Genomic DNA, 23,158 nt, shown 5'->3' on the forward strand with positions numbered 1-23,158 from the left:
TGTAATCAGTATGTTAATTATATCGCCTTTCAATCGAAACAAAAGGGACCGTTCTTAGGAAACCAAAGTTTATTAACCCCTATTGTGCCTCTAATTAAGTTTAATATCATCAGCACTGGGGCTTTTCTCCGTGCTTTTGTTCCACTTAATAAGGGTCGAGATCCCGCTTCCGCGTTGTGAAAGCTTTCGAATGTATGTAATAAGCATCTTCCCGTTGGATTAGGGTCCGACACACACACACAACGGGGGGTTTCGTTCACTTTCAATTTCAATCGAATAATGCAAATTGGACTCACCGAGGAGGTAGTTTGGCGCGCCGAGCTCCTTCAAGTAGAGGAAGAGGAAGGACTCGATGTAGCCCCAGTAGTTGCCGAGCAGGAACAGGAAGAAGATGAAGATGGTGACGTGCGGCATCTTGAGGATGCGCCACACGTCGCGCAGCAGGTCGTCGTTCGGCACCTTGACGCCGATCGGCATCGCCATGATGGACACCGCCGCAGTCATCAGCAGGATGTCGTGCGCGTAGAACGCCGCTGAGTAGTCCGTGTAGCCTGTGAAAGCAAATGTGATATTATTTTCTGGTTATTCTTTGGCGTGAAATTACACTGTAAATACTTTTTATCAAAATGGATTTAATTTAAATGTAAATATATGATTGTGAAAACGGTATTATTTTTTAAAATCATTGTTCTGCTGTGCTTTTTTAAATAATAAGAAGTACATGATTTTCATAAAAATGTATTTGATCAAGAAATTAACCAAATATCAGGATTTTTAATATAAAAGACCGTCTTTGACGAAGTTTCTGGGCACACCAATCGATTCCTGAGGGTCGAATTAGGTAAAGTAGATATTTTTTCCGAGCAAAAAGTCCAGTGCGACGTGCGAACTTTTTTCCCGCCAAAACAATATGAACGTATTTGCGAGAAAGTGCGCATGCGTGGGAGCTGGCTGGATCTGACAAAGAAGTCATTCGTACAGGTGGTCTCTCAGCAAATGCTCAAACCAGCTTTGACGCATGCGCAGTTCTCGTATATTGGTTCATATTGTTTTGGCGGGAAAAAAGTTCAAACGTCACGCTGGACTTTTTGGTCAGAAAAAATATTCAGTTTACCTAATTGGACCCTGAAGAATCGATTGGTGTGCTCGGAAACTTCGTCAAAGATGGTGTTAAAGTAAAAAAATCATAATTTTTTGTTCAAATATTAATTTACTCTTAATATTTTTTTTAGTTTTTGTTTTTAAATTTTTTTATGTTGTTTAGGCTATAAGTTCATTAAAAGAGGACCATATGAGTCTAACGGTTTGCAATATTAGCAATACTGACAGTTAAAAGCTGAATTTTAGTGGTGAATAATTTAAAAAAAAAATTGAAAAATTCGGAATTTTCAAATTTCAAAGTGGAATTTCTCGAACACAGGAGCCGTGAAATTTTCAGACACGTTTAAAAGTGCCTCGAGACTGCTTTTGAGGGGTTATTCAATTTTCAAAAATACGAAAAACACCTAAAATTACTATTAAATGACCTGGTTTGACCTTTGACCTTAATCAACAACCTCAAATCAGGTAATAATTCGATTGGGCTTGACGAGAAGTATCCAACGCACATAAAATTTTTAAATTTCGACCACCGGGAGATGATAGATTGATTTTTAAAAAATGGAATAGAGGAAAATTTTAAATTAAATGAAATCATTTTATTCTAATTAAATTACTGACCGACTTGTCGGCTGTTGTAGTCGATGAGGAAGCCGGTGATGGGCGAGAAGATGGCCATGCCGATGGTGGAGAAGATGCGTTCGCGGCCGAACTCGCCGCCGTACTTCTTGATCATGGTCAGGGCGATCGGGTCGATCATGGTCACGCCGGCGTTCATGCACGCGTTGCCCAGGAAGCGCAGCACGAAGTACAGGTAAAAGGTGCTGTCGTCGCTTTCCTTGTACTGCGATGGACACTTTTCAGGTCCCCCAGCCCTGAGAGAGAAAATGCATATTTTTTTAAAATTAAATCAAGAATTTTAAAAATATGTATTTCATTTTTCTGGAGAAAAAATGTGCAATGATTTTTATTATTTCCACCCATTTACAAATTTATTTTTCTCAGGTCATATTTTTATTCCTTATAGTTTCAGCTTTATTTTTAACTATATTTTTAGTAAACATTTTTCCAGTGGAAGAGGGCAAGATCGATTCCTTTTGAATAAAACCGATTTGCGGCGGATAAAATTGGACGGGTGAGTGCTCCAAGATTAAGCCGGGGTGGACCCTAGTTAAAAATTTAGCAGCAGCTAGGCTGGGTCCCCTGAGGTCCAAATGTGCGGCCGGAAAAAGCCAGAGCTGGAGCAGCTTTGAGTTTTCTTCGGGCGTCGGCCGGCCTTAAATATTCATCAGCAGGGGTGGGGTTACATATTGATTTCGCCTGCTTTGTTCAAATATTCACAGCACCCACCAGAACAATATAGACACACCATGCAAATTTGCAATTCTTACGGCCGGAATTTCCAGCAAAAGCGCGGGAAATTTGAAGAGGGGGAAATCGGAAATACGATTTAAATTGAATAAACGTTTACAGAGAGGTTTTTTCAGATGTTGTTTGGTTATAAAAAAACTAATTTGATAAGTGGACACCAAATGCGCATGCGTTAAAAGCGGATAAGTCTACTGCGCATGCGCAAGAGGCATAAAAAACTCATCTCTTCGCATATTTACATGCATATGAAGATTTTTCAAATTAAAATACGTGACTAATGAATTCTATAATGGTAAAATAATCATTATTTGTATCGAAAATAGAAATTTTAACCACTGCGCATGCGTAGAAAGGCATGATTGCTACTGCGCAGCTATTACTTGACATAAATCAGGCGCATAAGCAATCCCACATGCAGAAGGGTGTAAAATATAGCAAATATATGCTTGAAGACAGCCGGGATCGTATTAGATCAACTGCGCATGCGCAATTGTCATCAAAATCTACTGCGCAGCACATAAGTAAATAAAAATGTCAATATAAAATGCATGCGCAATGAATTGCAATAGTTCGCACACATGCGCAGTAGAGTCTGTATTGTTAAGTGGATCACATTGATCATTATTTGAAGCACTGCAAATGCGCAATGATCATGCGCACTGCAATATTAACGATTAATGCACATGCGCAGAATAAATTCAGATCTTTAAGGCTCTTGACACGCATTCAAACTGCGCAAACTGAATAACAAACCTGAAGGAGCATCGCTGTAGGGGGCAGACGGTGGCCATGCGCCTGATGGCAGGTCCGCTCAGGTTGGAGGCGAGGGCAACACCGCCACAGCGCAGGTCCTCCTCCTCTAGCGCTGTGACGTTGACGCCGGCCGACCAGAGGACGCGGTCGCTGAAGCGCGCGCGGAACATCTCAAGGGTACGGTTGCTCTGCGCCTCCACCTCGATGCCCATGTTCTCGGTAGGGTCGGCCAGGTCAGGGTGCATGTCGAGCAGGAAGTGGAAGTCGTCGTTGTTCACCTCGCCGCTGTTGATCGTGTCGTTGATGGCCAGCATCATCAGCAGAGGGTCCTCCGTCGCGTTCGTCCACTCGGAACTGTCGTTGAATGGTTGCTGAGGAAAGAAAAATGGCGTCCTTTAGCGCACTATACATTTGAGAAGGATTTACAGCAAAAAAACGCGAGTTTGACAAGTGAAAATGTTAAACGGTAGATTTGCAATGCCTTTTTCCAATTAAACAGCTCAAGGAAAAAAATAAAAAATGGCGGCTTTTAGCGCAAGCCTTGATTTTTGGATTTTTGTCAGTTATTTGGATCTTTTTAAGCAACAATTACAAAATTTAGGATAGTTTCAAGTTAAAATTAATTAAAACTCCCAAAAAAATAAGTAATAAAATGGCGGATGTTCATGACTCCTTTAAGAATACTACATCCAACATGGCGGCTTACGGAGTGGTGTGAGGCAGACATGAGCAGCTCGCAGTGGCTGAAGCAGCGTTCGAGCACGACCTCGAGCTCCTCCTCGTCGGGACACTCCCTGCTTGGACAGGGACTCCACCAGACCTCCATGATGCCGGTGGCCGGATGGCGGGCGATGTACGCGGGCGGCACCTCGCCAGGGGTCTCTGTTGGCGGGATCAGCAGCAGCGAGTGGTGGAAGGCAGCGTTGAGGATGAATGCCAGCACCACCACCGGCTTGTACTGTCCGAATTTGTCCACCAGAAAGCCTTAAATCATAAAAGTAGAAAAAAACGTTAATTTTCTTGGAAAACCGGTTATTTTGAGTGATAATTCTTGAAATTCATCGTAGCTTTTATGGCTGATTTTATGCAGCTTATTTGTCAAATGAATCAGTATGTGAATCCTCCATTGTAGAGTATAGCCCCTTGGTTATAATTTTTAACGGTTTTTGTAAAAATTCTTTGATCAATTTAAATATTTTCCTTTGTCCTTTGAGGCCGTAACACGGCAAGACGACAGATGATTGCATTAATTTTTAATAGATTACATCCATTTCACGTTGATTTCAGTTTTCATGCGTAGAATATCAAAAATAAAAATGGCGGGAAATTTGAAAAGAAGAAATTCGCAGCGTTTTATGCCGAGATTTGAGAAAACTGATCCATTTTAAGAATACATAATTATCTGGAGCTAACCTGACGCAGTATATCGAGATTCCGCCTCTAAAAGTCCGGTAAATATCGAAAATATTGATCAAAATTCCGACTTTATGTTTATCGTTAAAAGAATGTCTTCTTCGTCAACCAAAATGGCGGATTTGTTTTTAAAAACCCTCATCGTCATCCGCCATCTTTTAATTACGACTATAACACCCAATTTTTCTCTCCTGTTTTGAAGCCCAGTTGGGCGTGTATGCGTCGAATCGATTTCCTTTCGAGCCGCGTGTCAAATCGGTTCTTTTCCGCACTTGTCATCCACGCGGGTTGGCGCGCACCTGAATGCTTTCGCCGAGAATTAAGAGAGGCGGACTGACGTGGAACAATAAGTGCTCGCGACTTTCGGAAAGGGCCCTTGATGATGATTGTCACCTGCGCGCCAAATCCCAAATCCGCCGCAACACGCAGAGCAGAGCAGCGAGCGAGTTTCCGCCGTTCCGCCATCTCTGCTCATCCGATTATTGCCGATTTCCGGAGGTTAGATTGGCCCTGCGCCGCGCGTTTTGATCATTTGCATGTCAAAAGAAGTCTTAATGAGATTCCGCAGCGCTCTCTTTATTAAATTCTAATTAAACGACGAGCCGCAGCCGCTGTATTTTCGCTTCTCCCTCCCTTTTCCGCCAGGGACGGGGTCGACGGCCGGTTTTTCCGCAGCCGGCTCCTCACAACAGACGTGCCGGTTGCATACCAACAGTCGAAGAAATTTAAACACTGTGGTCGGCTAACGAAAATTTATTAAAAGTATTAAAATTTATTTTCCGGAAAATACGACTCGTATATTTGCCGAAAAATATTAAGAATGATTTTATGGAACAAAAATTATTTCCAGTGATACTGACACATTCAAATTGAAATTTTAAAAATGTATCATATCTGAAAATTCTATACAAAAAGTTTAGAATGGGTTTCGTCAACTTGTTTCTTTACAAAATAATTTTTAAAGTAAAAAAAATTGCGTTCCCGCTTTTTTATGAAAGTTGGAACGTTTCAAATTTCAAAACCCTTCTTTTTGCTCGGTTTTGTTCACGTAAATATTCATCAAATTCAAACCATTTTCAAATATCTTTTTATTCGTGTTGAAGCAGCTTTTATCAATTAATAAATACTATTTACTGCGAGGAAATACGCAAGAGATCTTAGAGGGGAAAAGGACTATGTTTGTATTAGTGATTAGCGAGAGGCAAAGTTCGGTTTTCACCATCACTCGCCTTCCCGCTCCAAAAATTATTGAAAATGCAATTTAGTATAGACTTATTCTGGAAGCTTCATTCTTCAAACAATTCAATGCGCAACAACAGACCCAATGAAAAGAGCTTGCAGCGATGTGTGTCACAGATGTTCACCCAAAGTTATGGCTTTTTAATTTAGCTTTCCTCGAATAATATGAAAATCACCAAATTTACCAGTTAAAATATTGGATTTGAAATTTACAAACCGAATTTCAGCCTAAACAGTCATCTTTTCATTAATTTCGTTTAGTTTGTAGCTTTGGCGAGTCACAAAAATGAGAAGCGACATCTCTTTGTGAGCGAAACTAATTCCGCTCTGGAGCAAAACTGCTGGCACACTTACATATTCCCTCCTCTTTCGAATATCCAGAAGAGACTGCTTTCATCTCTACAAGGTACTTCAAAAATAATGAAAACAAAACATTAATTTAATTTGCATAATTAAATATCGCCATAATTATTAATTTTAGATGATTCCACTAGGATCAAATTTTCATATTATTTGCTTTTTTCGATATATTGTTTAACTCATATTTTCGAGGATAAACAAGCTCTTTCTTGTAACAAGGAGTTTAGACAATTTTTTAGCTTTTTCCAAATTTATTAATGTGATAAGTGATTTTTTTTTAAATTTTTATCCACTATATCTCAGGTTCTAATTGTCAGAAATGTAAAAACTGAACATCGTTCAACTCTTCTCAACCTCCCCTAGACAGCCAAAGGATGTTGAGGGTGATCAACCCTCATCTCCCTTCCACCCCGTGCAGTGAAGTATCGAGAAAAATCACGTCGCAATGCACTTTCAGCAAATTTATTCACTGATAAAAACCTTTTAAAATGAAAACAATCAACCCCTAATTCCATCGGCTATCTAGGGGAGGTTCAGACGAGTCGAACAGTCTGCAGTTTTTGCAATTATCGTTACTCAAAACCCGAGATTTGGCGCCAAAAATTTTGGCTTAAATCGAAAATTTTAATTTTTTGACAATTTTGCCAAGGCCTAATATTGGATTTTAACTGTCACAATTGCAAAAACTGCACACCATTCGACTCGTCTCGACCTCCCCTAGATAGCAAAAGGGTTTTGAGGGTGATCAACCCTCATCCCCCTTCCACCTTATGTGTTGAAGTAATGAGAAAAATCGCGTCGTCGTGCATTTTCAGAAATTTATTAACTGATCAAATAAATAAAAACCACCCCAAATTCCATTGGCCGTCTAGGAGAGGTTTAAGACGAGTCGAATGGGGTGCAGTTTCTACAATTCTGACTGTTCAAACTCGAGATTTGGCGATGACGATTGTGGCAAAAATCGGAAATTGTGTTTTTTGCCTATATTGTCAACGCCAAATCTCGAGTTCTTACTTTTAGAATTGTAAAATCTGATCACCATTTGACTTATCTTAACCTCCCCTAGACAGCCAAATTGTTTTGAGGGTGATTAACCCTCATCCCTTTCCACCCCATGCACTGTATTCACGATTAAAAACGCTCCAGAATTTACATTGAATTTTTTTAAGGAAAATAAAGGCCAACGATTGGGGTTTTTGGGGTACGCGACCACCCCCAAAACCCATCAGCTATCTAGGGATGGTTGAGATGAGTCGAACGGTGGGTAATTTTCGGAATTCTGCTCGCTCAAACCAGAGATTTGGTGATGGAAATGTAGGCAAAAATCTAAGGTTATAATTTTTGGTGATTAATTTTTGTAATAAATTAGTTGATTTCAAGTATTTTATTTAAAATGTAACGCGCACACTCCATTAAAATTTCTATATTTATCGAATTTGGGAATTTTTAACAGTTAAAAATTCACCCAATCGTTTTACATATTAAATTTATTTTATCCAAAAAATGAGAATGTTAAAAAAGGTGGGAGCAAGCCCTAACAAAGACGGTCTTTTCGCACAGGAAAAGCAACGTGATAAAAAGCGTCAGTCAGTGAGTTAGATAGGCGCCGTCGGCAGCGATCGAGAGCGGGTTATCCGGGGCTGACCGGCCGCGCGCCTCTATATTCGGGGTTGGGGGCGCGCGTCACTCGCGGCGCGGAAGCAGCAAAGGCGAAACAGACGGACGGGCAAACATCATCATTCACGATCGGCTCGTTAACTTTCTTGCTGCGAGCTCACCATCGATCTGCCACGGAAGCGCACCGGCACACAGAAACCATGTTTTAGACGGTTAAATTTAATTATTTAAGATAAACGATGGCAAAATCGTTTAAAACACACATCCAGATTAGGTGCTAAGGATCATGTACAGGTAAAAAAATCAATAGGCAGCGCTGTAAATTTTGGAGAAAATCTGCCTCAAAGTTAGCATTGTTTTAAACGGAGAATTCTTAAAGGAATTTTGCACTCGCGATTTTCATTAAAATTCCGTATTTTCCCAAAGAAAGACTTGCACTGTCAGATAGATCTCGATCAGAGGATTCCAAATCAAGTGAGAAAACATGGTCTAGCGCTGGAAATTTCGGAGAAAACTGGCAAAAACCATCTGATTGGGCAAAAGAAGGGGGCGTGGCACGCACTCTTTCCGCTCTCGCGTTGCTACTTTCACTTAATTATCATTTTAATTACGATTTCATAAGCGGAAAAGTTTGAAATTTTCGCAAATGCTAGACAGTGAATCTGTCGTTGTAAATAAATAAAAAATTTATTTGTGTTATGCGGATAGTCTCGGCGATAGCGATAAGGGGCCGAGTATACCTCTGTAAATCATCAAATATTGTTAAAATGAGATGATTCTTGAATAAATTAACTTAATTGTGGTTTTTTCCAAACATTTTTTAAGATTCTCTAACGGCAGATTGAAATATTCAGACAAATTTTGTGCAAAAATAGTAAATTTGAGAAAAATTTGCACAACGGAAAAAACTGGAAATTTATTCAGCTTTTTCAATTTAGCCGGTTTTTGAAGCTTCTATGAACGGCTGAATTTTAATGAGGCAAAACACACCCCTTTAAAAAATCTGCAATTTTTGAGAAAATAAAAAATTTATCTCAAATATAGACTCAAAGTAATCGTTTTCGTAACATATTTCAGGGATAAATGGCTTGATAATATATTTCAAACATTTTTAATGGAAACGCCACGTGGACGATTGATCTAGGTGAAAGTTTTTTAATGCGAGGTAATGCGCAACAGATTTTGAGGCAGGGGAAGAGGGCTATGTTTTTATTAATGATGTGCGGAGGGCAGAGTTTAGTCCTTCTGTTTAACCATCACCCGCCCCCGCTCCAAAAATTTTTGAAATTAGGAAGGGTGTAAATATTGTGAAGCGACAAGTGCGCAGCAACAGACCCAGCGTAAAGAGTATGCAGCGATGTGTGTCGCAGATGTTCGCCAAAAAGTACGGCTTTTAAATTAAATTTCACTCTATAATTTTTAAAATTTCCAAAATTAGCAGCAAAACCTTTAAATATGCAACTTTTAACCCGAATTTAAGCCTAAACTGTCCTCCATATAGTAATTTCGTTTAGTTTGTAACTTTGGAGGGTAAAAAAATGAGAAGCGACATCTATTTGTGAGCGGAAGAATTCTAGGAGGAAGATTTTCACCGTGTATTCGCTCCCCTTTCCAGTTTTCTACTTTTACAAAACAGTTTCGTTTACTTTTAAATTATATTAACAATTTTAATCTTTTTAATTTGATTATTTATTTAGTTCAACTAGTTATTTTTTTCTTTACTAAGCTGGATTGATTAATCTGTAAAAGTAGCTGATTTTTTCTCCTGAAATTGTTCGCACAACCAGCCGCATGTTCCAAAGCTCCAAAATGGCCCTTAGAGGTTTCAACCTCCCCCCCCCTCAATGTTTGAAAAAAGTCGCGATTTTTGACAGTGAAAAACATCGCCCCGCAGATTCAATGCTAAAACTCCAATCAAAATGCGTCCAACTCGTCTCAATTGAGTACTTTTTTGATGGGCATCCTCGAGGTCACAGGTCAAAATCATTTCCGGTGAAACCGTCTCGTTCAAATGGAAATTTTAAAAATATCTCGTGTCTGAAATTGGGATTAGGCCACCTGAGTTGCAAAAATATCAAAAATATTAGCATAAATAAAATGGGTTTCATCATCAGAGTTTGATTTTGAAATTAATTTTTGAACGAAAGTGTTATTTTTGCCTCAAATTCAAATTTGAATCCCTCTTCTCTTTGCTCGGTTTCGGATTATTATCTCGCAAAAACATTAATAAAATAGTAAAATTATTGTCATTACTTTTGTCCATGTTGAAGCATTATTTCTAACAAAGAAATTAGTAAATAACTGCGAGAAATTACTCATGATATTTGGATTCAGGGGAAGAGGGCTATGTTTATATTAATGATGTGCGGAGGGCAGAGCTCGGTTTCACCATCACTCGCCCTCATGTTCCAAAAATTGTCGATATTGCTATTATTTTACACTCTCAGACAAGAACCGTATTTAAAAGTAAACTTTATTGCGCAACAACAGACCCAAGGAAAAGAGCTGGCAGCAATGTATGTCGCAGATGTCCACCCAAAAGTCCGGCTTTTAAATTAAACTTCCCTACATAATTTTAAAAATCACCAAATTTAGCTGCAAAAATATTGAATATGTAAATTTCAAACTGAATTTCAGCCTAAACTGTCCTTTTTACAATAATTTCGTTTAGTTTGTAACTTTGGAGGTTAAAAATGCGAAGCGACATCTATTTGTGAGCGAAACAAATTGCGCTCTGGAGGAATAAGACACTGATATTCCCTCCTCTTTCCGATTTCCAGATGAGCGCCTGTTTGCGTCTGCGCAAGGAACTCAATCAATTACTCAACTCTACATTTATTATTAATTAAATTGATTATTTAACATTGCCAAAAAAAATAACACACCAGAATTGGGTTCAGCTTGCTATTTACAAATATATTGAATGCAAATCTGCCAATTACGATTTTTTTTCAGTTCAGGCTTGTGTCGTAACATTTAGCAATAATTTTTGTCTTAATTTCCCAAATTATTTCAAAAAGAGAAATTCCAGCGAAAATTTTACAACAGAAATTCGAATTTGGTAAAATGTGAAAAGTGGAAAATTGCAGGAGAAAAAATTACTTGTTCTTCCGGTCGCTATCGCTAAGCAGTATCACACTTCACGATTAAAATAAATTCAGCTGCCGGCGCTGGGAAAATATCCGGCCAATTCTAAGCCCTGGAGGCCGCGGAAATACAATTCCCTTTCAAATTACAAATTAAGGTGGGAAAATAATTAAAATTTATAACAAAAAAATGTCTGTTAAAAGGAAATTCGAGCGAATGTTATTCGAATCTGGTGGACGAGATTGAAATTCCTTCCCCGGACTCTTCACGAAGGCATTATTTTTTTCTATTTGGGAGGTTAAAATTCTGACCACAAATTATGAGAATTTTTTGCACATTTTTTAGTTGCCTTTTAGAACTTGCTTTATTAAAAATAAAGTAGCTAAGCTTTTCTGAAAATTAGCTCTCTGGTGCAGCCCTTAATGTTCAAATAGCTGCTGACAGATGGCGCCACCGTTAAATCAGAACTCGGAACTTCGGGCCCATTTCCACGCACTGATTTCAGATTTCAGTTTATGGTGAAAAGTTTTGCGCTTTAGCCGAAATTTGATAAAAAAAAGGAGGACTCATTAAATTTTGGTAATTTTTCCAGTCTCCACAGCCCCCCAGACATTTGAAATTCAACAATCACTCGTAGTTTTTTAAAGCGAGGACAAACGCAAGAGATTTTGAGGGGATGCTTCGATTAGTTTTATGCGCGTATGGCATAGTTCTGGTTTTCACCATCGCTGTAGTCCCGCGCTCCATAAATTGCGTTTTTCGCGAGTGGGAAAATCGGAGCTAACAAACAAGAGACCTAACCAAAAGAGCTTGCAGCGATATCTGTCGCACAAGTTTAACCAAAAGTACGGCTTTTAAATTCAATTGTTGTAAAAATTACCAAATTTATCAGCAATAATACTTGATATAGGGACTGTTATGCCACCTAGTGAGCATTGTTGTGATGAGTTAGTTAGAATAAAGATGGAGTTAGGAAGCACACAACGGCTGTGTCTCCTTATAGAAAATCCTTCTAATTCCCGTAACTACTAGGGCATCCGTATTAACCGGACGTCCCGATACTCTTCGGACAAGCGCCCCTCCGTAAAGTTACACGGAGCGAGCGCGTTATCTCAATTGGCGACGAGGAAACGCGAATTTCCGCGTGCATAGCACAACCGCGTGTGCATCTCAAGAATTTCCACAATGGCTAACGGAGCAGTGGAAAGTGAACAGCGGTCAGCCTTTTCATCGGGGTTCATGGACCGTCCCAGCCTTACGACCCTGAGAAGGAGGGTGGGGATTACACATTCCTGGACCATATGAAAAGGTGGAAAACATTTTTCAAAGTCAGAAAAATCACGGATGACAGTGCCAAGCGCGACATTTTTATTGACAACCAAGACAAAAAAACGTTCAGAGTCATTCTGAAACTGTGCCCTGAAGAAGACGATGACTTTTCAAACATCACGTTTGACGACCTGATTTCCAGACTGGCCGCTTACTACCGCCGCAAAGAGCCGCGTAAGATCGTCTTCAGGGACAAGTTCTTCCGAAGGCAGCAGCAGCCGGAGGAGCCTTCGTCCGAATTCCTAGCAGACCTCGTCGAGCTGAGCACCAAATCAGGGTACGGCTCTGACGAGATGAAAGAAGAGGTCCTCCTGCCCAAGATCATCTCGGGTTTAAACAACTCAGAACTGCGAAAGAAGCTGTTGGCTGAAGAAGACGACAAGCTGACGTACAAGTACGTGACAAATTTTATTGCAGCTCAAGACGAAGCAGAAGCTTGCGACAAAAGTTTGTCCAAGCCGGCGGCCAAAGAAGTTTTCAAGGTGGGACCCTCCAGGAAGAACAATAACTGGACCAAGAACAAGGGACACACCGACAGCGGTGAGAAGAAGAAGGAACAGGCTACAAAGGAGCCTAATTCCTCAGTTCCAAAGACGCCATGCTCCTCCTGTGGCCAAACAGGCCACTCAAGATGGTCGTGCAAGCACCTCCGTTCGACGTGTAATTTTTGCCATGGAGGTGGCCACATTGAAGCTGCGTGCCGCAAGAAGAAAAAGAAGGGTGGCACAAACTTCATTCAGGTCAATGACCTAGAAGAGGGGGAGGAAGAAGCTTTTAGTTTAGTTTAGTTATATTTATTTGTTTACATACAACGGTACAAAATTGAAGCTCCTTCAATCCTGCCCGCATATTTACAAATTTTGTCACACACAAAAATAATTGAAATAACAACAATGAAAATGACCATAGTATATACATTTTTAATTGTCTGTGTCGCTAGCAAAGTATGTATGTTTCGCTACATAGTAGACCTGTACTCAAGAAACTCATCATTAGAATAAAATTTGTTAGCATAAACAAAAATTTTGAGCTTCTTTTCAAACTCTTCTAACTGCGGCTCAGCCCGAATCTGTGGTGGAAGGTTATTATACAATTTCAGCATGTACATTTTTGGATTTCGTGAAGCGTACGAAGCAGTTGTAAATTACCTTCTGCAGATGCAGGGACATGACCCTGACCAGGCCGCCACAAAGAAGGTCGTCCTGAAGATCAAGGTCAACGGCAGGATGCTTCCAATGGAAGTTGATAGTGGAGCTACATACTCGCTCATCGGCTGGTCCACCTTCGTCAAGCATTTCCCGGACCAGTCTGCTTTGCGCCCGAGCACAGTTGCGATGACCGCATGGGGCCAGAAGCAGGAAATTCGGGCTGCCGGCAAGGTCAGCCTGCACCTCACCCCGAAAGGGCTTCCGCCTTGTGACCTAGACCTGTTGGTCATGAACTGCGACGGGCCATCCCTGCTCGGTCGCAACTGGTTCCGCCCGCTTGGGATAAAGATTTCGGTGCCAGGTCTGCAAATTTCTGCACCTAGCAGCACCAAATACCTGGAGGAGACCGCAGACGTTATGAAGATGACCGCTGTTCCCCCAGAATTTCAGGACGTGGCAGAAGTGTTCAAGCCTGAATTAGGTAAATTCACTGGCCCTCCAGTCCATGTTCCTCTTCGGACAGAGGCCAAGCCCGTCCGACTTCCCGCTCGGACTGTGCCATACGGCCTACAAGAGAAAGCAACCGAGGTGTTAGAGACGCTTGAGAAGAAGAAGGTGCTCAAGAAGGTCCTGTTCAGCGAGTGGGCTACGCCTGCCATTTGGGTGCTGAAGAGTGACGGCGGCTTGCGATTCTGCGCTGATTTCAGCGCCACTGTGAACCCCGCTTGCCAGACAGCGTCAACGCCAATCCCGTCTATCGACGACTTGCTCGTGCAAATCAAGCCGGGCTACTTCTTCACCAAGCTGGACCTGCTAGATGCCTTCCTGCAGTTTAGCGTCGACGAAGAGTCTTCCAGGGTTCTGACAGTCAACACGCACCTGGGGCTGTACCAGTTCCTGCGTCTACCACCAGCGCTAGAATATCTGGGGTTCAAGATCACTCCAACCGGCGTGCAGCCGACCGAGGACAAACTCCAAGCCATTCGGGACATGCCGCCGATCGAGAACAAGGAAGACCTTCTGACGTTCCTAGGGCTCTTGAAGAAAAACGTCGAGTTCGCCTGGACGGAGGAATGCCAGTCAGCAGTGAGCGAAATAAAGAGACTCCTGCAGAACGCTTTCGCTCTCACCTTCTACGATTCAACTCGTCCAGTCAGAATTTCTTGTGACGCGAGTAGACGAGGTCTAGGAGCCGTGTTGAGCCATGTTGACGACGACCAAACTGAGGTGGAGTTAGAGGCCCTGGCCGTGGTTTGGAGTGTGAAGAAACTCCGCAAGTACGTCTGGGGACGACCCTTTGAGATTGTGACCGACCACAAGCCGCTGGTCAGCATCTTCGGCAAGGGCCACGCCATGTCCGAAGACTTGTCATCCAAACTCGTAAGATTCCCTCTGCCTGGTGAGGAGGCTGAAGAAGAAGATACTCCAAAGGTAGCCTTCATGAATGTGGCCAGGGATGCTGAGTTCCTGTCTAAGGAGAACCTGCAAAGGGCTACGCTTGAGGACGAGTCCCTGACCCTTCTGGCCAACTGCCTCCTCAAAGACCGGGCAGTCGTGCCCAGAGCACTTCGACCCAGAGTACTGGCTTTGCTGCATCTAAACCATTTCGGACAGACGAAGATGAAAGCACTGGCTCGACAATTTTTCTACTGGCCAAACTTGGACGAAGACATTGAGCGAGTCAGTCAGCAGTGCCAGCCTTGCGCTATTTTCAACAAAGCGCCTCCAAAAGCGCCAATCATCCCATGGTCAGTGCCGTTCCGCCCGTGGAGCCGTGTGCATCTCGACTTTCTTGAAGTACGAAGAGGGCAGGCTTTCATTGTGGCAGCCGATGGACTCTCCGGGTGGCTGGATGCTGAGAGTGTGAAGAGCATGGACGCTGACACGGCCATCAGGTTCTTGAGGAAACTTTTTAGAGTTCAGGGCTTATGTGATATGATCGTGGCCGACAATGGTCCCGCTTTCCGAGCTCAACAGTTCCAAGAATTCTGCCAGAAAAATGGTCTGAAGCTAATTTTTGCACCACCTTACAGCCCCCAGACTAATGGAGTTGCCGAGAGAGGCGTGCAGACCATCAAGAACTTCCTCAAGAAGGTTCCTGACGCTGAGTGGAGTGCACAATTGGACAGTTTCCTGCTAGGGTTCAATTCGACCCCGCAGTCCTCGACCGGAGTTGCTCCAGCCGAATTCAACTTGGGCCGAAGACCTCTGACAGTGCTGGCTAAAATTCAGAACTCGTCAGTGATAGAGAAGAAAGCAGTTGCTCGAGAAGAGAAAATGCTGGGAGCTGTACCAAAGCAACCCCCTCAGCCGCCCACCCGAGACCAACCGGTGACTGTACGCAGTTACCGAGACCCTAAGATCAAGTGGGAGCCAGCAAAGTTGGTAAAACTGCTAGGCCCGCGCCGAGTCTTGGCAGAGACTGTGGATGGCCAGGTCCAGAGGCACCTGGACCAGGTAAAGATCAGCAGTGGCAGCTGGAATTCCCCTGCTCGGCAGTTACCGGCTGAAACAACCGGCGTCGAGCCAGCCCATCAACCGAGGCCTCCGGAACCCATTTCACAACCATCAAGTTTTGAGGGGGAGGAAGCTGTGAGCAGACCAGAGGACTCAACATCACCAGCACCTTTGGCACCTGACCCTGAGGCGACAGGATCTCGACTGGGAAGCTCGCCAGCTCGAATGCCACCAGAGCCCATGTACGGCCCGATCAGCCGACCAGCTCGAGAGCGGCGAATGCCAAAGAAGTTTGACGACTATGTACTTTGATTTTGTGATTTACTTTCAAGTGCAGTTCCTATTTCAAAAGTGATTATTTCTATAGTGCTCAAAAGTCTGATTAAGTGAAACCCAAATACCACTGTAAAGCAAGAGAAACTTCAAGTTCAACAATGTGAATTAAAATGAATTTATTGTCATTCAAGCTCACCATTCAAGACTGTTAAATTGTTAAGACTAATTATTCAAATTAATTGCCTTCTAAAAAGGGGAGGAATTGATATAGGGACTGTTATGCCACCTAGTGAGCATTGTTGTGATGAGTTAGTTAGAATAAAGATGGAGTTAGGAAGCACACAACGGCTGTGTCTCCTTATAGAAAATCCTTCTAATTCCCGTAACTACTAGGGCATCCGTATTAACCGGACGTCCCGATACTCTTCGGACAAGCGCCCCTCCGTAAAGTTACACGGAGCGAGCGCGTTATCTCAATACTGAATAACCAAATTTCTTTATAGTAATTTCATTTACTTCGGAGAGTTAAAAATGAGAAGCGACGTGTATTTGTGAGAAAGATAAATTCCAATTTAAAGATGAGCCTGTTTGCGTTGCGCAAGTTACCTTAAAAAAATTTAAAAGGCATATTTTTCGAGTTTCTAATTTAATTTGGTCTTGAAATCAGAAATTGTTTCTTCGCTGTTTATAAGATCTGTTTTTAATTAATTAATAGCTAATTTTATGTAGTTAATTAACTCAAATATTTATTTGCAGGAATTTTGCTGTAGGATAAATGTTCAAAAAGTCTATTTTAAATTTCGAAAAATATTTAATAAACATGTTTTGCAGAAATTAAGATAAATTATTTAAAAACATCTCTTGAAATTTTAATTAACATATTTGTTTGTAATTTTACAAATTCAGGAGTCAAAACTGGCTCTGATATAAATCATTTACTACTATGCAAAAAAACATTTTTCGGAAAGGGCTTTGTTTTGATTTTTTATCAGCGAAGTGGCTCATCCCTCCAACCCTCAATCCAAATATTTCCGATGCATCCTGAGATCTTAAATAAAAGGAATAATTATTTATTTTTATATTAAATGTGCAATTGATTCAGTCACAATGTCACAACATTTTGTAAGATAAATCAGGAAATACGGGTTTTATAATTTTTCAGATAGTTCCACCGGAAATGCCACTGGCATGATTGATGAAGGGGAAAATAAATCGTATATTCTCTTTTGTTCGCGTTCAGCTGATCTTCAAAGACAAGCAAATAAATTCGCAAGAGAATTTGAAAGAGGGGAAGAGGGCTATGTTTGTATTAAAGATTAGCGTTAGGCAGAGTTCGGTATTCACCATCACTCTACCCCGCTCCAAAAATTATAAAATTATTAAGCGTCGTATTCTTGAATCTTCATTCTTCATAAAACTCACTGCGCAACAACAGACCCAACGAAAAGAGCTGGCAGTGATGTGTGTCTCAGATGAAGACTCAAAAGTCCAGCTTTTAAATTTACTTTCCCTCCAATATTTTAAAAATCACCAAATTTACCATTTAAATATTAGATTTGAATTTTCAAAACAGAATTTCAGCCCAAACTGCCATCCTTACAATAAATTCGTTTAGTTTGTAGCTTTGGCGAGTCACGAATGAGAAGCGACACCTATTTGCGAGCGAAGCAAATTCTTATCTAGAGGAAGATAGACACACACTGCTCTTTCCAATTTCCAGATGAGCCTGTTTGCGTCTGCGCAAGTTGCCTATAAAATAATTAAAAAAAAAATGTTAAATTTTTTGCTCATTTGCATCTTGAGATCTTGAATAAAAGGAATAATAATTATTTATTTTTATGTCAAATATGCAATTGATTCAGTCGCAATGTCACAAAATTTTGTAAAACAAATCAGGAAATACGGGTTTTACAATTTTTCGAAAAATTTCCCCGGAAATGCCGCGTGCATGATTGAAGAAGGTGAAAATAAATCGTATAATTCTCTTTTGTGCGCTTTCAGCTGATCTTCACAGACAAGCACAAGCAACACAAGAGAATTTGAAAGAGGGGAAGAGGGCTGTGTTTGTATTAATGATTAGCGTTAGGCAGAGTTTGGTTTTCACCACCACTCCACCCCGCTCCAAAAATTGGTCAACTGATGAAACGTTTGAAAGAGAATCTAAAAGAGAATCTACAAGACTCTCTCCCTCACGTATAACAACTAGCTTCACTCTGTACAGCGTACGAGCTCAGCAAAAGAACCAACGTAAAGAGCTTGCAGTGATGTGTGTCGCAGATGTTGACCCAAAAGTCCGGCATTTAAATTTATTTTCCCTACAATATTTTAAAAATCACCAAATTAACCATTTAAATATTAGATTTGAATTTTCATAACAGAATTTCTGCCTGAACTGCCATCCTTACAATAATTTCGTTTAGTTTATAGGTTTGGCGAGTCAAAAATGAGAAGTGACATCTATTTGCTAGCAAAATAAATTCTTATCTAGAGGAAGATAGACACACAGCTGATATTCCCTCCCCTTTCAAATTACCACCAGATAAGCCTGTTTGCGCACCTAAAAAAATGGAATATATTATTATTCTTGTTGCTATTGTAACGTTGCCTTAAATTCAGAAATTATAATTTCCCACTGTTTAATTTGACCCTTTTTTAATTTTAGCTTATTTGCTTTTAAGTTCAACTATAGCCATTTCGAAAGATTTCTTCCACTAGTGGATTCATTGCGAGAATAATATGTTTTTGTTTCCTATCACCGTCAATGGGACAAAATTTAAATCTCTAGAACCAAATCATTTAAGATAAATTGAGCGTATTTTTTCTTTTAAAAATACCATGGGGTGAAGGGAACACACGGAAAAGTGCTTTCGGTGGAAGATTTTAATTTGCTGTCTCAGAAGTTCGTATGATTTTTCAGGGAGAAATAGCTTGATGATTTATTTCAAACGATTTCAACGGAAATTCCACGTGTATAAAGTTGTATAAAGCAAGTGGGCTGGGCTGTAGCATTACGCTGCCTTTTCTCCCTATGCTGGCCATGTTAAATTAATGCCCTCGCGCGATCGCTCCTCAAAGTGCTCTCACTGGGCAAATAAAATATTTCGTCGGTACTAATGGGAAGCCGAAGATTTGAACTCTGACATATGTCAGAACGAAAAACGAAAAACGAATAGATTTAGAAATTAGCGAATACATTTCATGCTCTTTCCCGCGAGAAGATCTGGTCATGTGACGCGGCCGAGCGCGCTGATTGGTTGCTGGTCAATCCCACTTTTAACGTGAAGTGTCACATGACGTCGCTTGAAGCGGACGGGCGCGCTCAAAGTGGGAGCGACTGGCAACCAATCAGCGCGCTCGGCCGCGTCACGTGACCAGATCTTCTCGCGGGATTTCGATGATTTCTGACGATTTCGCCGTGAAACTAATTTTAGCATGATTTGAGTGACTAGAAAAAACAACGCGTGAACAGAACTGAGAAGAGGGCTGTTATTTTGTAGCCAATGTTACGCTTTTTTGCTATTTTGGAAATTTATTGATCAAATATTTCCTAGGATAAAGCGTGACGTGCAAACTTTTTTCCCGCCAAAACAATATGAACGTATATGCGAGAATTGCGCATGCGTCAGAGCTGGCTGGATCTGATAATGATGTCATTCGTACAGCTGAGGTCTCTCTGCAAGTGCTCAAACCAGCTCTCACGCATGCGCATTTTTTCTCGCATATACGTTCATTTTGTTTTGGCGGGAAAAAAGTTCGCACGTCGCGCTGTTTTTTTTTTGGTCGGAAACAATATTCTTTTTACCTAATTCGACTCTCAAGAATCGATTGGTGTGCTCAGAAACTTCGTCAAAGACGATCTTTAAAGTTGAGCAAATCTTTAAAACCAAAAGCAATGAAGTTTTATAATATGCGAGGAAATACGCAAGAGATCTTAGAGTGAGGCGAAGAGGGCTATGTTTAAATTAGTGAAATGCGGAGGGCATAGTTCTGGTTTTCATCATCGCTCGCCCTCCCTCCAAAAATTGTTCCGTTATTTAGGTCATTACTTCGCATCCGTTGCGTTATTTACTGGGTCCCCGTATCTTGCAGTTCCCAGATTGAATAATTTGCTGCGCACCAACAGACCCAACGAAAAGAGCTTGCCTCGACATGTGTCGCAGGTGCTCATCAAAAAGTACGGCTTTTTAGTTAAATTTCCTTACATAATTTTAAAAATTACCAAATTTAATAGCCTCATTGCTAAACACAAAAATTTAAAACTGAATTTGAGCCAAAATTGTCCTCTTTGCAGTAATTTCGTTTAGTTTGTAATTTTGGAGAGTAAAAAATGAGAGGGGACATCTATTTGTGAGCGAAACAAATTCCTTTCTGGAGGAAGACTGACATGAGCCTGTTTGCGTCTGTATAAAAGTCACCTCAAAATAATTTTTAAAAAGTCGCAAATGTCCACATATGCAGTTTAATTTGGGTACTCTGTTATCTATGCAATAGAGACCCAAGCGAATAAGCTCTCGGTGATTCCTGTCACAGGTGCTCACCAAAAAGCAGATTCTTTAAATTTAATTGCTTTCCACCGCTCAAAATGAGACACGATTTACGACATGAAAAACTGTCTAAATGAAAATGGAAACCCAAATTAAACCCCAACTGTAATTTATAAATTGATTTAGTTATATTATTCGTTTTCAAGAGGGGAGAATGTGAGGCTACATCTATATTTTTTGTTAACTCGTGTAAAAGTATTTTTATAAAGAAAATAAAGCGAGATAAGCTGTAGAGTTGTCCTTACCTGTTAGCGGTGGACTAAGGAAAGTGGTGAACGGCAGTGCCAGGTAGATGATCGAGATTTCCTCCACGGTCAACCCGACGCTCTGCATGTGGATCGTCAGGTACGGCAGCAAAGACGCCACAGCTGGTTAATTAAAAGAAATTAAATCAGTTAAAACTAAAATTCTTTTAAATTTTTGAAGATGCAAAGATGTTTTTTTTAAAAAATGGGTTTTTTTTATTAAAATAAGATCAAGGCTGCTAAGGATTTCTATGTCAAATTTTTATAGTAAAAATATAAATATGCTCGAAAAATATTTAGACGAAAAATTTGCCGGAGAAAATAATTTTTTTAAATTTTAGTGCATTTTTAAATATGCCAAAAATTAATTTTCTTTTAAACACCGGGAGCCGGGTTGCGATCTGTGTTGGTTCTTGCCGGTCAGAAGTCAATATGGCGTCGAATTAATGGGGGCCAATCAGGAGACAGTTCAGTGGCCAATCAGAAGCGTCATAAAGGGCGTGCCAAACCTAATGATTTCATTCCCGCGCATTTTTTTACATTTCCGATAGCCTGATATGCCATCTAACGGCCGATTCACCAATTACCAGGCTAATCAGCTGTTAGTATAAAGAAATAACAACAAAAATATCAGTCTGCTTGAAAAGTTCGCTTATTTTGAAGCTGCGCAGTAAACTTGTGCGCATCTTAAGCATGCGCAGTAGGTTTAGATCACTTTTTTAAGTCACAAGAAGGATGAAACTCACTACTGCGCATGCGTGAACCAAATTAAAACTTTCTGCGCAGGCGTAATTCCCATCTGGGTCCGAGTTGCGATCTGTTTTTTATTCTTGCCGATCAGAATTCAAAATGGAGTCGAAATAATGGAGGCCAATCAGGAGACAGTCCAGCCTCGGAAAAGAGGCGTGCCGACCAAATAATTTCATTCCCGCCTATTTTGTTACATTTCCATTGGCCGGTGTGCCATCTAACGGTCGATTCGTTAATTACCTGGCTAATCAGCCGTTAGTAAAGAAACAACAACAAAAATAACCGTTGTGCTGACGGTATTTTCACGGCAAATTTTCCAAACCAATTTCATTTTACGTTTGCAACTTTCCCGCCGTACTCTACCAGACGCCATGTCTAGACCCCGGTGCTTTTAAAATAGACAAAATAAAGAATTTTTAAACTCGTATCAACTCTCACTAAAAAAAGAACAAATATACTTTTCAATTTAAAAAATAAATATCAAATTTCTCCCTTTTAGCGCAGGTGCGGCGGAAAGGTGTGTGCGTGAAACTCGATTTGTTTTGCACTCACCCCCGTAGAGCAGGAAGAGGGTGACTTTGAGCATGAGCAGGTTCGGGTTGATGTGCAGCCGCTTCACCACTTTGGCTCCAAGCGTGTTGGCCGCCTCGTCGCCGCCTCCGCCGTCGGCCGCCGCCTCGCCCTCCTTGTCCTTCGCTTTTGCCTCCGCCGCCATCCTTTGTAGCTCTGCGTGTGCCGTCCGTCCGAAAACACAAAACGAAATTATAAAGAAACACCCACTCGACACATCCTGTTCCTCTCGCTTCGCAAAACATACAAATTATTTGATTTAAAAATGAAAAAAATAATTTGAATTAATTTTTAAATAAAATAGTCGGTAAAAATGCAAGTTTAGCGTGAAATTTAGTCCAGAATTGAATTTTTCGGGGCGGAAAACATAGGGATCGACACCAATGACGATAAAAATTAGCGGAAATAAATTAATTAAGAAAAACTACCCCCTGGGGGTGGGGGTTGATTTCTAAATCTCTTTTAAAACTCATAAGTATTCAATCGGGATCAAAATCTGACTGAAAAATGCGTATAAAAAATTTAATTTAAATTTAAGAGTCTAATTTTGGGGCAAAAAACACGTTATTCAAATTTCAAATTTGAATTTCTCAAAAACGTTTGGAAACAAAATCACCATTTTCTTATATATTTTTTCTTATCAATGGAGGCTCATTTTGGCTATCTCAGAAGTTAAAATTTTTATTTCCTTCAATCAGCAGGAATTTCTTAAAACCTTAGATTTAATTTTAGTGACCTTGACCTTTGACCTTTTGAAAAGTTGTTAGGCGTTTAATTTAGATTATTTTAGACACCTTATTTATCAATTTATCTCCACTTTAACAATATTTACAATTTTTTAAAAATATCATCTCTTTTTACCAACCTTGTGCCCCCGAAAATTAAGCAAATATTTGAATTC

At 40.6% G+C, this 23,158-nt stretch overlaps 1 protein-coding gene across 2 annotated transcripts in view; it reads right to left on the reverse strand.

Annotated features, from left to right (window-relative positions):
* The window catches only part of LOC135936617 (major facilitator superfamily domain-containing protein 6-A-like), a 52,806-nt gene that overhangs the window by 20,153 nt on the left and 9,495 nt on the right, over nt 1-23,158 (reverse strand). For both annotated transcript variants that reach the window (XM_065479497.1, XM_065479495.1), the window contains exons 2-7: nt 22,240-22,413; nt 20,938-21,060; nt 3,929-4,206; nt 3,223-3,593; nt 1,720-1,973; nt 297-551 (exon numbers count right to left, since the gene is read on the reverse strand). In XM_065479497.1, the coding sequence (XP_065335569.1) occupies nt 297-551; nt 1,720-1,973; nt 3,223-3,593; nt 3,929-4,206; nt 20,938-21,060; nt 22,240-22,402 (1,444 nt within the window). In that variant the 5' untranslated portion in view covers nt 22,403-22,413. The remainder of the gene's footprint in view (nt 1-296; nt 552-1,719; nt 1,974-3,222; nt 3,594-3,928; nt 4,207-20,937; nt 21,061-22,239; nt 22,414-23,158) is intronic.

This window comes from Cloeon dipterum, chromosome 2, assembly GCF_949628265.1.
Source record: "Cloeon dipterum chromosome 2, ieCloDipt1.1, whole genome shotgun sequence".
Taxonomy (NCBI): domain Eukaryota; kingdom Metazoa; phylum Arthropoda; class Insecta; order Ephemeroptera; family Baetidae; genus Cloeon; species Cloeon dipterum.